The 17,799-nt window shown below is 38.5% G+C and overlaps 1 protein-coding gene across 16 annotated transcripts in view; it reads left to right on the forward strand.

The window, feature by feature from the left end:
- The window catches only part of tcf4 (transcription factor 4), a 264,598-nt gene that overhangs the window by 59,682 nt on the left and 187,117 nt on the right, over positions 1–17,799 (forward strand). For 2 of the 16 annotated variants that reach the window (XM_089123905.1, XM_089123906.1), the window contains 3 exons: positions 1,993–2,109; positions 2,328–2,366; positions 3,079–3,154. In XM_089123905.1, the coding sequence (XP_088980031.1) occupies positions 2,014–2,109; positions 2,328–2,366; positions 3,079–3,154 (211 nt within the window). In that variant the 5' untranslated portion in view covers positions 1,993–2,013. Of the gene's footprint in view, positions 1–1,387; positions 2,110–2,327; positions 2,367–3,078; positions 3,155–17,799 lie in introns of those variants that run through there. The other 14 variants (XM_089123912.1, XM_089123902.1, XM_089123911.1 and 11 more) reach the window with 10 other exon arrangements.

Raw genomic sequence — 17,799 nt, forward strand, 5'->3', positions numbered from 1 at the left:
ACAACCTTATTAAATACTTCTTATGAAAGCCATAACCACGCATTGAAACCAGGGATCAGTTAAACTGATGATGATCCAGATGCAAACTGCAGATTCTGATCACGGTGATATTTATCATCAGGTTTTTTTCTGTTAGCTTTCGAAAATTAACCCACCTTTTAATTTACTTTGAGCCACATCAAACATCAATTTCAATCATACTGCATCAGTTTGCGTTGATGTGTTTGACAGATGAAGTCGCAGGTGTTTGGAAAAAGTGCTTTTGAAGAGAAAATATCAGCCATTGTTTCAGTCATGTTAACAAACACATTTTGACTCGAATATTACCAGAATGTGTTTGTTCCTCTGGTTTGAAGGGCTTTGAGAAAGATATGTGGGAGGGGCTGAATCTCAATGGGATAGTTTGCACAAAAATTAATTTTCTGTCATGTTTTACTCACCCTCAAGTTGGGCACCATTGAGTTTTTTTCTCCTACTATGGAAGTCAATGGGGACCAAATTCTTCAAAATATCGTCCTTTTGTGTTCAGCTGGGGAAAGAAAGAAAAAAAAGAAATTCATGGTTTGGAACAACTTTATGGTGAGTAAATATTAACAGAATTTTTATTTTTGGGTGAACTGTCCCTTTAAGGTCACTCAAACACTCTAAAAAAGGCTGGGTTGTTTTAAATGCTGACAAATTTAAACCAATGGTTTGCCTATATTTGACCCAAACATGGATTAAAACAACCCAACGTTTTTTATAGTGTTTGAGTGAACTTAAAGGGACAGTTCATTCAAAATTCTGTTATTGTTTACTCACTACCAATGGTTTGTCTATATTTGACCCAAACATGGGTTGACATAACCCAGCATATTTCAAGAGTGCACCAAGGATGAGAACTATAAAGATATAGTTCTATAAAAGAATAACCAAACCCACAAACACAACTGGCACAGATAAATTATATACAGTAATTGTAATCCCTTTCAGAACTATTTTGTTCCCCAGCTGATGAACAATAAAAATATTGACAGCCAATCAGATTCCATCCTGCTTTAAAGAGCACGAGCGCTAATGTAGTTATCGTTATAGTTATCTTTTTAGTTATGTTCTTGGTGCGAACGGGCCTTAAAGTGTACTATTTTAATTTTATTTTTTTTTGCTTTAGAAAGCTGAAAGCATTTGATGTTGCATGAGCAATTCTGTTGTCTTATAAATGTTAAATAGCAATATTGAAACTATTCACAACATCAATTTCTTGTTGTTGTTTTTCTATTCTTTAACAAATTTATATGCATATTGTGCTGACCTATTTGTTTATTCTTATTCGTCTTATTAATGTAACCATCCACAGATTCGCATAAAAAAAAAAACTTTTTTTAACTATAAAAATATTAAAGTGACCCAAAGTTGGTGGTTTCCGCGGTCGGACGCGCGCGCAAATATTCAATAATTTTCAGAAGTCGAACCAACGCCTTCGCGCTCTCGATCAGACGGTGAAGCGTTTAATACGAGGTTGTGTCAGTGAAAGTTGTGCTTCTCCGCGCGGTATTCCGGAGTGTGTAAGTCTGCATGAAGCGCTCCTGCAGTAGGCGCACTGAAGTCGAGCTGAGCGATACGTCCTGTCAATAACACACTCCACGAGCGGCAGTTATTCTCACCCAGTTATTGATCGGCCGCGTTGATTCGGATTGTTGAAGCCGCGCGCCGGAGGGACACTTGGAGAGACTTTCTTCATCTCGAGTGTGTGATCGCGTTACCGGACACCTGCGCGTCCACGACCACTTCACCTGGAGGAAGAATGATCCTCTGATCCACAGTCTCTTTTTAACGCAGAGTGGATTTTTTGGGGCTCGATCGTGCCGTTGGTCCGTGTGTGCGTGCGTGTGAGTGTGTGTGTGTGAGAGAGAGAGCGAACGCGTGCGCGCGCGCGTGTGTGTGTTTCTGAAGATCAGACACGCTCCTCCTGATCGGGTGTTTTCTCATTGCGATCTGTTTCCATGTTTTTAGGTTTATGTGATATTTCTAAAAATGCATCATCACCATCATCATCACCATCATCATCATCAGAGAATGGCCGCGTTAGGGACGGATAAAGAACTGAGCGATTTGCTGGATTTCAGCGCGGTAAGTGACTTTACGTCTCCACGCTGCAGGTCAATGATCACACTTTGTTTGGTTTTGTCACATTTCATTGTGTTTCTGTGCGTAGATGTTTGTGTAGAAGTGTTGTAAGATGACTTTTTTTTGCCGCGTAATTGCATTTGAAATCTGAAAGAAAGTTGCAAAAGCTTATGTGGATTTGATAGATGTGATGTTGCATTAGTAATTCTGTTGTCTTATAGATGCGAAACAGCGATTTGAAAATGTTCCCCACATCAATGGTAGTATATCCCACTTTATTCAGTCTTTTCTTGTGTTTTTTTTCCTTTTGTTTAATATAGAGTATTATGAATGTTGTGTTGACCCTTTAAAAAAAAATCCTTAAGGAATTCTAATGGAATTTCTCGTGATTATATTCTAATGGGATCAAAAATGCAGTTCTAGAGACAAGAAGAACAAATAAAAGAGCTAGAATCTTAAAGGATTCTTGTTTGATCCCATTAGGATTTCTTCCAAATGCTGAAAAAAAAAAAAAATCCCATTAGCATTCCTTGATGATTCTGAGATTATAGTTGATTCTAGTGGACTGATGATGTCTTCATCTGGTTCAGTGTCAAAAATGATAATAACAAAAAAGGCTAAATGTGCATCCTGTGAGAAATGCTTTTGGGAAGTTTTCACTCAGGAAATGTGTTTTTATGAAGCCACAGTTCCACAAATATGACACACAGAACAGTCGAGGGCTGAACTGGCATTCAGTTTATGTGCTTATGTGAAATTCGGTTTTGATTTTGCAATCGCATTAGAGGGTTATATTATTCATCAAATTAACAGTAAGATTATGCATGCATTTATGATCTCAAACAGTGCATAATGTTGTGCTCAGACTGAATGGTAATATTGCCTTTAACCAGTGTGTGTGTGTGTGTTGTGTGCTCTCATTCAGAGCCGGTTTGTGGAAGTTTTTAATGTGTTGTCATGATTGTTTTGTAGATGTTTTCCCCTCCTGTCAGCAGCGGGAAGAACAACGGACCGACGTCTCTGGGAAGTGGACATTTCTCCGGCTCAAGTATGTCACATGAAACACAAGTGTGGAACGGCCTCTGTCGCTGTCACAGAGTGATTATGAGCTTGGTTTGAATATGCACTGTGTATATTAGTGAGATATTAGTGACTTTGACCTGGCAAACCTCTTCTTTAGGTGTATGTGTGTGTGTGTGTGAGAGACATTTTGCATCTTTTGATTGTTGTGTCATGACTGTGTGTGTGAGATATTTGTGCAGACTTCTTCAGGTTTGTGTGTGTGACACACATGCAAGTCAGAGTTCTCTTGCTGTGAGATCTACGAGTTTTGATCGTCTTGTTTTCTGCACAAACACACACTCATGCATAATTCGTGCGACACACACCTGCAGATCTGCATTGTTAAAGCACATGTTTTATAAAACGTGGCGTTTCATTACGTCGGAGCTGTTTTTAATTTTGCTCTGATGAATGTTTCCTGCGGGGAAGAAGGAAAAAAAAAAAAGAGCCGGCAAATAAATAAATAATTAGAAGCGACAAAAAATAAATGACCTTGACCCCGCCGGTGGATTCAGGAAGAAACCACTGCAACATATGGATGGCGCTGCTCATTCCTGTGCACGCTTTCCGCACGGCATGCATGCATTTGTGTTTTATCCCAAGCGTTGATATCGGGATGTGAAGCACAGATGGAGGACCGAGAGTGTGTGTCAGTGCAGTCGGTGTCGTGGCCCAGTGTGTCTTCATGTTTTCAATGGCTGCTATTGTTTTCCTCAGACTTGAGTGTTGTTTAGGGTTGGATAATTTGCATGCCGCCCCCTTCCCCCTTCTTTGCCCCTCGGTTCCTGCGCTTTCGCCTGGATTGTGCCGCAGTTTTACTCGGTTGGAAAGTCGGGCAGAAGGACGGGGGGGGGGGGGTGTCTCGAAACTACAGCGAGTCTGTTGCCATGCGACTCGCCATGCATTTGGCTTCCAATCACTCGGAAATGTTTCACAAAGTGTGAATCCTTGAGAAAAAAAAAAAACGAGAATAAATGAAATAAATAACACGCAACTCATGAGAACGTGTGGGCACGGCGCTAAATTTATGCATTATCTCTCGGTTTTGAAGCGTGCCCGTTTCCCGTGCCAGTCTCTGGCGTTTGAGAGGATTCGGCTAACGGCTGATAGGCCCGTGCGTTTGTTCCGGTAACAGCCGTAGCTTATTAAGCCACGTTGAAAAGTGGGGTTATTTTAATAACGCGTGGAGGAAGGAAAAAAGCCGCTGCTATTTGCGTCGCTCTGTTTTGGTTATGCCTGTCAGTCAAACGCCAGCGATTGCATTAAGCGCAGAGATGAAGCGAGAGGAGAAGATTTCTCCTCCCACTATCCAGCACCTCTCCCAGAGTCTTTGTCTTTCTCTCAGCGCGCAGAAAAGAGCCGAGGCGGAGAGAGGGAGACATGCGGAGGAATATCAAACCCTTTAATTGTGCCTGAGATTAGGAATTAATGAGCGTTTTAGCTTGTAATAGCAATATTAGTGCTACAATTTGGCATCTAATGCTAATAATGAGCCTGCGTATAATGGGCAGGTTTTCAGGCTTCTGACTTCTTAAACATGTTACTTTAAAACTAATGTCACTCCAGCAACTTTTCATGACTTTTCCCAGTGTTGCGCAGTGATTTAGGGTGAAGTTGAACCTGCCAGGTTTGACACCAGTGATCGTCAGTATGTTCATGAATGGAGGAGATGATTTTCAATGAATAGTGACTTCAATTTGAGTCTGTTCTGCAGTCACAGCATCATGTGACGTCAGAAGACTCGAGTCATATACTGACTACTGACTTTTTGTTATTTTTGCTTTCAAGGTTTTGTACATGTTCATCCACCTTTTATGATTTTTTTCATATTGTTGTACAGTGGTTAGAGGTGTGTTTCAAGGCTCAAAATGTGGGTGTCCGTTATTATTACTACAAACAATTATTCATTTATTCATCATTTATTCATTTTTATTATGTAAAATACATATAAACATATTTGAATACATATATACATATTTGAATGTTCATAATAATATAATGAATCTTAAAAAATAAGGAAATAAACTTATATATATGTATATATACACACTTAGTGGGTATATCTATTTATTCATTTTTATTATGTAAAATACATATAAATATAATTTGAATGTTCATAATAATATAATGAATCTTAAAAAATAAATAAATAAACATTATATATATATATATATATATATATATATATACACACACACACTCAGTGGGTATATCTATTTATTCATTTTCATTATGTAAAATATATATATAAATATAATTGTAATATTTATAATAATATAATGAATCTTAAAAAATAAATAAATAAACATTATATATATATATATATATACTATTATTTATATATATATATATATATATATATATATATATATATATGTATACACACACACACACACACACACACACTCAGTGGGTATATCTATATATATGCTCATTACATGAATATGAGCATTTAGAATGTATGCACATATGTACATATGTATTTAATTATTACAATCACAATTATAATATTAATTATTCATTCATTGTTATGTAATATATAATTATACATTTGAATGCTCATGTTCATATAATGATCCTTAAAAATAAATAAATAAATAAATAAATAAATAATAATAAAAAAACCTATAATAACTTATATAACTTATAAAGCTTGGCATTGAAAATCCTCTGAATCAGGATAAAATTCACTGTGACAGTCACATTGTTTCATGTATGAATTATCATATTCTCTTCATTTCTTTGCTTATGGAATTTTTGTAAAAAAAAAAAAAAAAAGATAAAATCATCATTTTTAGTGTCAGATAAACAGTAAACACACTTTGTATGAATCTTTATGCAATCATATCCTCTAAACGTTGAGTGCACGTGAAATATGAGGCACCCTTGTCTGACTTGTATCCTTTTGGCCATTTGAATTGATAATTTCCTCCGAACGCATTTGTATTAGCATCAATGCTAAGAACGCTTCTGCTTTATTATTAGCTGATGTCTCCAGACGTCACTGGAGAAAAGCTGCCAAACGGCAGTCTTACGTCAGCGCTGTGCGTCGGAGAATAGTGTGGAGTCTCAGTGTTTGTGTTTGTGCAGTCAGAACAGTGTGTGAATCCCGAGATGACCTTCCTTCCTTGTGCCATACCGATGTCAATACATGCACAGACTAAACACGCAAGCTAAAACATCTCCACTTTATATAGAACATCAGTCCTGATCACGAGTACCTTCAGTTCCTGCTCCTTTTGTTCTGATTTTCTGGCCTCTGACTGCATTTTAGACCATCTGTCCCAAACTCACTCTGCTGCTGAAAGTAAAAAAAGATAAAAATGGCACCGAAAGTGCTAAAAATGCCCTAGATATTTCAAATGGGGAACCAAAAAAAAAATGTCGTGAATTTGATATATTCCATAATATTCAAGATTATACACTACTTGTCAATGTTTGGAATTAATATTTTTTTAATGTTTTAAAGAAGTCAATGTTATAATAATCAGAAATGTTTCAATTCAATTTGTGATGTGACACTGAAGACTGGAATAATGATGCTGAAAATTCAGCTTTGATCACAGGAATAAATTACACTTTACTATATATTCACATACAAAACAGCTGTTTTACATTGGAATAATATTTCACAGTTTTTACTGTATTTGTGATTTAATAAATGCAGTCCTGGTGAGCATAGCTCTTTCAAAGTCGTACATTTTCCATATTTTTGGTAATATTTATTTTGATAATAATATTTCTTTAGCGGTCAGATTTTTATTTGAAAGAGACAGCTTTTATTCCGGGTGAATATTCCCTTTATTAAAAGTGAATTATTTGAGCATCATAATCACAACAGATCACAATCATCACAATCGCTCCTCTTGTTTTGAACTGGTCTCGTCCCCCAAAAAAGCAGCTACAAGCTCATCGTGTCCTCCAAAGTTACGTCAGCAGAGTTAGTTTCCCAGCATGCCTTTGGCTGGTTCTCTCTCTGTTGCCATTGTTGTGTCCTGTAGCCTCTTCCTTTATGATTAAACGTCTGTGTTTGTGAATATGTTTCTTGCTCTTTATCTCTGCGCTGCTTTGATAAGGCTGGTCTGGGCTCTCACACACTGCTTGTTTGACCTGGAAACGGGCTCTTAAACCCATTTGTGCTTGAACTGTCGGGGAAGGGTGCAGACGCAACACTCTCTGCATGTTGATTAGCGTTTACGTCACGCGGTGAGACGATGCTGCGGTTAATGAAGTCAAAATTCACGTTCCTGGTTTTTCTGTGAATGATCTTCAGTATGTTATTAGGAAGAAAATAAAATGTAATAACTGGCTCCGCCTCTGAAACCACTTTCCTTTCCATCTGATGTCAAGAGAGCAACATGGTCCGGCCCAGATCCGGCTCACATGTAAAATCCACACATCCGTTGGATCTGGGCCGACACTATGTTGCTATGAACCTTTGTAATTAAGGGGTTTTCTGTTAGAATGGTTAATAAGTTAATAACTAATGATATTTGCAACGGAAGTGAATCAATCAAAACTAACTTTAGCTCGACAATAACTTTATTCTAGAGCTGCTGTAAAGCCAAAGCAATGTCTGTTACTTTAATTCCCTATTATCACTGTAAAGCTGCTTTAAAACAATGTATATTGTTAAAAGCACTATATAAATGACTTGACTTGACTAGAGTTGACTTGACTAGACAAGAGTAGAGTTGAATTGACTAGACTAGGGTTGACTAGAATAGATTAGAGTACAGTTGACTTGACTAGAGTAGAGTTGACTAGACTTGACTTGACTAAACTTGAGTTGACTTGACTTGACTAGAGTAGACTTGACTAGACTAGAGTTGACTTGATTAGACTAGAGTAGAATTGACTTGACTAGAGTAGACTTGATTTGACTGGACTAGAGTTGACTTGATTTGACTAGAGTAGACTTGACTAGACTAGAGTTGACTTGATTAGACTAGAGTAGAATTGACTAGACTAGAGTTGACTTGACTTGACTGGACTAGAGTAGACTTGACTTGAGTTGACTTGACTTGACTAGAGTTGACTAGACTAGACTTGACTTGACTTGACTAGAGTTGACTAGACTAGAGTTGACTTGACTAGAATTGACTTGACTAGACTAGATTTGACTTGACTAGACTAGAGTAGACTTGACTTGACTTGACTAGACTAGAGTTGACTTGACTAGAGTTGACTTGATTAGACTAGAGTAGACTTGACTTGACTAGACTAGACTAGACTAGACTAGAGTAGACTTGACTTGACTAGAGTAGACTTGACTTGACTAGACTAGAGTTGAGTTGACTTGATTAGACTAGAGTAGACTTGACTTGACTAGACTAGAGTAGACTTGACTTGACTAGACTAGAGTTGACTTGATTAGACTAAGAGTAGACTTGACTTGACTAGACTAGAGTAGACTTGACTTGACTAGAGTTGACTTGACTTGACTAGAGTTGACTTGATTAGACTAGAGTAGACTTGACTTGAGTAGACTTGACTTGACTAGAGTTGACTTGACTTGACTAGACTAGAGTTGACTTGATTAGACTAAGAGTAGACTTGACTTGACTAGACTAGAGTAGACTTGACTTGACTAGAGTAGACTTGACTTGACTAGACTAGAGTAGACTTGACTTGACTAGAGTTGACTTGACTTGACTAGAGTTGACTTGACTAGAGTTGACTTGATTAGACTAGAGTAGACTTGACTTGAGTAGACTTGACTTGACTAGAGTTGACTAGACTAGACTTGAATTGACTTGACTAGACTAGAGTTGACTAGTAAAAAAATCTAACTTAAAAAAAAATAAAAAAATGAAGTAACCTGGTTGCCTTCATTAAACTGGAAAAATTGAGTTATACAACGAAGGAGATTGATTTAAGCATCAGAAACTCAAAATATTTTGTTATCTGAAATACAAATTATTTAAGTTGATTTGGAAAAAGGAAAAATGTTGTGATTACAAATCATGAAAATATTTTTTTACAGTGTAGATTTACAATTCATTGTTTTTTTTTAAATCGTTATTCAGTATTATTTAACATCCATAAACATTTTCAATTTACTTTTTTATTATATATTATATTTATTATTTACAATTTTTTTTATTGAAAATCTTGTTGTCCCTTGTTTTCTTGTTTCTTGCTTTGGGGTTAATTCTAAAATATAGAAAATACATTTGCTGAATACATTATATACATCTTATATACATTTTGTGTCAAATAAATGTATTATTTAAGGATCTAGGGTGTAAAACAATCCCAAAATACTGATTTAAGAATTATTATTATATTTCTGTTTTTATATTATTTTGAATATCAAGTATTTTGATGTTTTATCTTCCCAGATAAACCCTGGCGAAGTAAAAAAAAACCCATCAACAGAAACATGAGTAGAATTAAAGGCGTGTTGATGCCAAGCGTGTGATAAACAAGTTGATTCTGAAGGCCGATTGAGTGTTGTTTTGGACTCAGACGCTGATGTGTGTAAGGAAGTGCAGGAAGAGCTACTTCCTGTTTTTGTGTTCTGTTCTCCTGAGTGGAACGCAGGCTGCTTTTCACCTTCAGTTAATGTTAGATTCGGTCGTTGTGGTTTATCTATTTATGGAGTCTCGTTCAGTTCAGATGGTCGAGTCCAGGTTGATCTAATCTGGTGCGGTTTTGTATAGTCCACTTTCCATCTGTCGGCTTCGGTTAATGCGGTCCAGCGATCCAGTTCAGATCAATGTAATTGAATGTTATTGTTTTATTTGTACGCCTGAACTTGACTGTCATTTCTGATCCCGTCCTGTTCCGAGAGTTGTAATGAAAGACTCAAAATAAGGCCTGAGAAAGTGTACCCACTAAACGCTACTGTCCACGAGTGATTCAACACCCTCATGAAACAACAATGGGAACCAGAGTGCATTGTGGGTAATGAACACCCATCACTCTGTGCTGATCTTACGCTGCCGTTCACAATGATCTTTTGGAGAATCGCCCTGCCCTTTTCAAACAGGTTCCTGAATGTTCCCATGATTAACTCGTGGAGAGTCACTCCCATGCTGCACCTGCAAAGGCACACGGAAGAAAAAATGACACATTCAATCTCTTTTATGTCTTAAATGTTTCTCCTAAACGGCAGTGAGAACAGATTGAAGATGGCTACTGAAATCTGAAATAAAGACCCCAGTGATCTCATGTGTGTCTCCTCTAGGGTTTCAGGAGATATCTCAATAATGTCTCAAGCTGCGCTCAGATTTGCAATCCAAAGTCAGAGATCTCAATATAAACTCAAACATTGGTTCCACTCAATCATTGTATAGCTTGTGGACCCATTGTTTTCTGTTTCTATCCCCGCCGCTTAAGGAGAAACATCTAAAACAAAGTTAATTACTTACTGTGACTTAGAGTAATGTGATTCATAAGTTATGAAAGAGCTATAATATAACTCTTTCCCTCAATGAAGCTCTTGATTTTCATTCGCTACGTTCACATGCAACCAAATAATCCGTTAGTAATCGGCTTGGCGGCTCGATCGACTCTAAAGCCTTAATGTAAACACCTTAAAGGGATAGTTCACCCCAAAAATGATAATTCTGTCAGTAATTACTCTCCCTCATTTTGATCCCCGTCAGACTTTCGTTCATCTTCGGGACACAAAAAAAATCTTTTTTTGATTAAATCTGAGCGCTGTCTCACTCCTCCATAGGCTTCTAAAGCTGTGTTCACTAGGGATTGTGACGGTGAGGTAGGGCTGGGCGATATATCGAATATGTACGATGTATCGTTATATTTTTTGAAACGATATGGAATAAGGCAATACCGTTTATATCGATACAGTAGTTTGAGATGAGCACATCTGAAAAATAGCGGAGGTTGCAGTTTGAGCTGCTGCAGTGAAAGTAGCTAGGCTACGTATTGTAGTACAATTTGTCCTAAACATGACACAAGCTTATATTAATTGCGTCAAAATCACTTTGATATAGTTAACAAGTTTAAGGCAGCTTGCCGCCCGGTCAAATGCTCTGACAGACACTGTTGCTGACTGACAGATACTTGCGCTGTTTAATGCGTTTGAGATGTGGTGCTTTCCTCAGTGCTTAACTTACATTTCACGTATTCTCCATCTGTAAATGTTAGAAAGTAAAGCAAATATGTCCATTTCACAACAAATATGTCCATGTCAGAAGAGGACGAGCTTCTGCAAGTGAATCTCCGCTAAAATTCATGCTTCCTTGAACAAGCGCCGGCGCGCGCATGCGCGTGAATAGTACGTAGTACGCAATAATTCTGACTAAAATAAACATATTGCTAAAATATTTGTTGTTGGAGAAAATAAATGTGCCATATGTGGAATTTTAAACCTACAAGTATATATTTTTAATGAAAGTGAAAGTGATTATAATGGGGTAATCAAATGCAGGCTAATATAATTAGTTTTTGTTTTTGTTTTTATTTTCATTTTTAGTTTAGCTTTTAGTCAATATAAAAACAAAAGCTTTTTGCACATAATATATTGCATAGCCTATATTATATTTGTTTCCATATCCTTCAATATCAACATTGTTTGTAGGATATCATTGGGCCGAATGTGAATATATATATATATATATATATATATATATTTAAATATAAAGATTTTCTTTATCTAAATAGAAAATGTAGAAAGTACCGAGATCTATATCGTATATCGCCATTTGACCAAAAAATATCGAGATATGATTTTTTGGCCATATCGCCCAGCCCTACGGTGAGGATATTTTCTCACCGGTTAATCGACGTCTGACAACACCGCTAATACCGGTGGCTTTTAAATCGCGCATGTTTTCACGGGCATACATAACGGTGCGGTAGTGCGGGAAAGAACTGTTTTGTTATTGCGCCCTGAATATGCGCTAGTTTGAAAACGAAACTAACTTTTGATTGACAGACATGTGATCTGACCATCTGAAAATCCACCATTTTTGTCCGACAAAGCAGTCAGGAGAGTAGATTAACGTCGGTGGAACTTGGCCATATCAGGCAATCTGTCACGACACATTAAAGAGCCACAAGACGGTAGGCCTATTTATTGTTTGATTTTCTTTGACTGACTAAATTTGAAAGTTGAGACTGTTTCATATTAAATATTACCTGCTCGGTCCTGTCTGTCAACGCTGCCCTCTATTATTCACTGCTTGAGAACATAGTTTGAATCCGAAACCGCCCCCTAAACCCTCATTTAAGCCCTGTTAACACTACATGTGACCAAGCGACGCAATACCATTCATTATCAATGGTGAGTGGGCGACTTCCAGCGACACGCGCGACAGCGACCGGTGGGGCGTGTCCAGCGACGCGACAAAGTTGAGAAATGTTTAATTTTATGCAAATGAAGGGCGAGCGAAAACCAATAGGAGTGAAGTCAGTGGAGCGCGTCACTCTTCAGTGCTGAGTCTGATGGAGGCAAGATGAACGAGAAGCTCATTTTAGCTGTCAGAAACTGTCCTATAATTTATGATATATCTCCGTGTACATACAGTTGTGTTCATCCGTGACTGAATGGTTTCGGGAACCCAGATAGACTGGTATTTGCCCGTTTGCTGCAGTTAAATTACCGCGATGGCAAAGAGCACTCACTTTTCCACCAAAAAAGAACTGGTTCGGAACTGGTGCTCGTTCAAAGTTGGTTCGGAGTTGGTTCAACTTGCGAACCCGTTCAGAACCTGTTTGTTTTTCCACCGAATAGATCGCCCAGGGAACGACGTCGTTACGTCACTGTGTAAGTCGCCATACGTCTTAGCTAGAAACGCTTGCAAGTACATTACTTTGGGATTATCTCTAACTCGTGTACCAAGAAGACTTTAAAAACAATTGAAATATGTAAGTCTTACCCCTGTCTTGTGTCTTTTTTTCTTTCCATTTATTTGTTCTATATTGTGACTGTTTTCTTCTTTGCTTATAATGTTTTCAACTAAAAAAAATAAAAAATAGAAACGCTTGCGCCAACTTCAAGCATAACAATTACAGAGGCGGACTTCATCGTGTTTCTGTGAATGTTTCTGCTGGCTTTGCGATCTTATATTATGGTCAGAAAAGATGTTTAGAACACATCTAAACCCGCCCCAGCCCCCGACGTGGTAAAAGAGCGGTTCTAGTCCAGCAAAGAGTTGGTGCCGGTTTGGAACCAGTTCTCCTGGCCGAGAACCGGTTCTTTGGCTGTCGAAACACAAAGAACTGGTTCGCGCGCAGGCACCGGCTCCGAACTGGCTCTCAAAATGCTTTGGTGGAAAAGGGGCTACTGTTTCTCATTCATCTTTCATATTATGCATTTTATGGACTGATTCCATTTATATTTAGACTTTTCCTTAAAAAATATTTGTTTTTAGCGGCAATAAAACGCATTTGTTGTCTAACATAGAGTAACTTCCGTGAATGTCACTCACAAACATTACTAGGCAACCAGTAGTGGGGAACGCCCTCCAGCGCAGCCACAGGCGACCTGCAGCGACAAAGTCGCGTGTAGTGTGAACGAGGCTTTACTAGGCCTATTCCCTACGTTAGTCCACTTGAAGGAGTGAATGAGAAAGAAGTAAATAAAAACAAGTGAGCGAATTCGGACAGCCGTTGCTGACAGAGACGCGATCTGACACGCGTCCCATTTTCTCACAAATCTCTACGTTCGTTTAAGACTGCTTTTATGGACATTTTGACATAATTTGTGTGTTATGGTTTGTTCAAGCCCGAAAGAGAACTCGATACCGACGTGCGTCTTTTCTGTGGGTCGTGTGTGTGTTAATAGGCAGGATTTAACGACTACTGCGTAATTGCGTTCAATATTTTTAAGGCTTTAAACTTTTTTTTTTCACATGCCAACTGCGGTGCCGCGGTGGGCATGTCATGAAACCGGTGTTGCGACTGAACACCGGTAACACCAACTGCCGTAGCAAGCCTAGTGTTCACGCTACACACAAACAAGCAACACGATACCATTCATTTTCAATGGTGAGCGGGTGGCTTCTGGCGACACGCACTGTCGCGACCGTTGGTGACTGGATGGGGCGTGTCTGACGACGCGACAAAGTTGAGACATTTTTTACTTTATGCAAATAAAGAGCGATTTCCGCGAGCGACAACCAATAGGAGTGAAGTCAGTGGAGCGCATCACTCTTCAGTGCTGAGTCTGACCGAGGCAAGTTGAAGTTAAAGGCACTCTATGCAAGATCTGTACCTTAATATAACAGCTTCAAAGTCGTTTTGGTGGTTAACAAAGTCATAGTAGGGCGAATCATCCTGGTAGGAAAGCTTGGGGGGGACGCCGCCGGAAAAACCAGCCATGCAAGTTTGAGAGTGGCGCCCCTGACAGCGCGTGAGAATCACGAAATGCTTTACGGCAACGACGTCGCATAGCAATCAACAACATCATACTGTATGAAGCTACTTTCGAAACAGGGAAAGAGAATCGGGACGTGCTAGAAACCGGACAAGAGTCCACTCGGTCGGGCTTTCACTCGTTGGCGCGAGCTTAAAAGCTGCACTGGATTGTAACTGCGATGCTGACCTGGCGATCTTGTTGATGGACTTGTAAGTAAATCTCTTATTTATAAACTTGTTTGTATTTGTATACTAGTTGTTTCTATATTGTATGTTGCTGCACTGGCTTGTGGTATGTAATTTTTACGGTGCTGTTCATTCATCCGTTGTTGATAATAAGACCAGTTCAATAATTCTCACATGTCTATAGCTTTCGATTACCAGAGCTTTAAGCAGACTTCCTAAAAACAGTCGTTTCTCTTAGTCTTGTTGTTTTTTCCGTTATGTTTTATTGCCGAGCTTGCCACAAGAGCTAGTTTGCCAGCTGAACTCAGGTGTTGTGATGTGTATTTATCACGTATCTTTAGTCCTGTGTCTGGTTCGGATTTCTTATGACGTGTGTAAGTTACTGTTATATCAAGTTTATCTGACTAACAGTACACTTCCCGACTGTAACTTCAAATTGTGTTGATTATGAATCAATCAAATCTTGACGCTGTTGATGTTGATTCTTGCGATTACCATGAGGACATAGTCAATATCTCACATAATTATTAGGACATATATAAGCCTAGAGGTTGTAAATAATTGAACACAATTTGCTATTATGATAAAATGTAATCATGTCTAAATCATAACGTCCAATGTTATGAAATAATGCGACGTACATTTAACTTGATTGATGTCATCTGACATTTTGTAATTTTAACATTACAATCAAAAAACATGAATGAAATTATACAGTAGCCTGTACGCTATAGGCTATTTACTTCTGATTTTGCAGAAATCATGTAAAAACGCTATAAGCCAGCAAACGAGATAGGCAACTTTATTATTAAAAAGCAGTCTAGCACTTGACAGTAGTTCAGTAGATATGCAGTAACAGGGGAATAACGGTTATTTACGACAGTGCAAGTACACCACAGCGGCTCTAGAGGTCACTGTTTTACAAAAAAAACAGAGAGTGCATAGTGTGCCTTTAAAGCTCATTTTAGCCGTCAGAAACTGTCCTATAATTTATGATATATCTCTGTGTACATAGAGTGGTGTTCACCGTACTGACTGAATGGTTTCGGGAACACAGATAGACCGGTATTTGCCCGTTTGCTGCAGTTAAATAGCCGCGATGGCAAAGAGCACTCACTGTTTTTCGTTCATCTTTAATATTATGCATTTTATGGACTGATTCCATTTATATTAAGACTTTTCCTTACAAAATATTTGTTTGTTTGTTGTCTAACATAGAGTAACATCCGTGAATGTCACTCACAAACATTATAAATATGAATATGAATAAATTAAATACATAGGCAATTAATCCTGATTCCTTATAACTTCCTTATAACGACAAAAATGAATGACCGACACATATGGTTGCTGTCACTTTAAGAGCTAGTGCACGGATCCTATGTTCATTATATACTGGCATGCGTTTTATGCTTCTTAAAGGTGCAATGTGTAACAAAGTTGAGTATCTATTAACAGAAATGCAATATGACATCCATAACTATGTTTTCAGTGGTGTATAAAGAACTTACTTAATTAGCCGTAATGTTTTTATTACCTTAGAATGAGACATTAATAGCTCCATAACCGCGGGAATCCCCTTCTATGAAGGTCGCCATGTTGTGACGTCATATTCCTACCGTAGCCGAACGCGAACAAACAGCGCTACAGAACGCGTTTCATCACTACCTTGAAAGAGAAGTAGCGGAAAGCTGGAAGCTAGCCTTACACTCCGTGAGTAGTGACTTTTCCCTTGTGAGTGGTGTAAAATATGTAGTTGGGATTGTTTCATGTAACTTAGTTCTCCCTCGCTGTGTTATGGGTTTGTTATGTTGGGGATAGATGTGCTGTTACGTTCGTGAGACAGCTGATGATTAGTATTCATGTCATTGACCGTAAAACAGTACGTTACAGGAATCACTAACCCGTCGATAGAGACTTTTACTAAAGTCTTTTATCACTAAAGTCGATCGCGAAGAATTTTAAAAATCAGAGAAAAAAAGCCTATTTTGTGTAGTAAATAGTATCTATGAGATGCGGAGATGACATGATTGTAACAGCGCGCGCACTTCCGACCTTTGGACTCATGCAGACGCGTCCCAGCTCAGCCACAGTAACAGCTCATATTAGCCAGCTAAACTATTACTACCCTGTTTGAAAAAATATATAGCTGCTCCCTCGCTGTATTATGGGTTTGCTACAGTATGTGGGGAGAAATGTGCTGCTGGTTACGTTTGTGAGACAATCAGCTGATTATTATTTTATTAAATTATATATTAAAACCCTTGATCCTCACCTGACTATGGCTTTGTAAACAGACAGTATTCATGATGTGGTTTATAATGGACTGTGGTACAGAAACAGTGACAATGTTACACACTCTTGGCTTACTCTGGCTATTCTCTGCTGTCTCAGCCGACGAGATGTTTGTCCCGTTTTCGCAACCGTAGCTTCTTCGAAAGGGAGGGGTGAGCAGTGGGCGGAGCCCTTAGTGCAAACCTGGTGCAAACTTGCAACCGAACCACTAGATGTCGCTAAAAGTCACACATTGCTCCTTTAAAGACAAAACCGACTATGTTTAGACTATTATACTCACGAAGCCCGAAATTGACACAGTTTTGTGTGTTAAAGCAATATAATCCGTGAAAAACCTTTGTTACTGGTCAGCTGTTTTTGAGTCGGATTTTCGATGAATGTGCGCATATAGAAAATCCCATCCCAGAGAGCGTGTGAGCACTGATCAGTTTAAAATCGCTTGAATGTTAAACTGGTAAGACTAAATAGACGTGCAAATGGTAAACTTCATTCACGATGCACTGCTGGCCCGATTGTGCACGTGAATATTCCGTCATGTCCCGACTGACTCCTGAACGCGAGTGTGTATTATCGCGGCAGCGCTTGATGCTTGCTTTCCACAACACATTTTGAGAGAAGAGAAGACGCGGCACCGCTGAACACTCACGCTGTTTGTCAAATTGCGTAAAGTTAGATAGTTATTAAAAGAATGATTTGATTTTATAATCTGTGTGGATTACGATTACGATTTATGATTGCGATTGCATTATAAATAGGAGACCTGCGGGAATGATTAGAATTATGCGCAATACCCGCAATCCCGCGCAGTAATTCGAGCCC

Source organism: Pimephales promelas, chromosome 19 (assembly GCF_988280905.1).
Source record: "Pimephales promelas chromosome 19, fPimPro1.hap1.1, whole genome shotgun sequence".
NCBI lineage: Eukaryota > Metazoa > Chordata > Actinopteri > Cypriniformes > Leuciscidae > Pimephales > Pimephales promelas.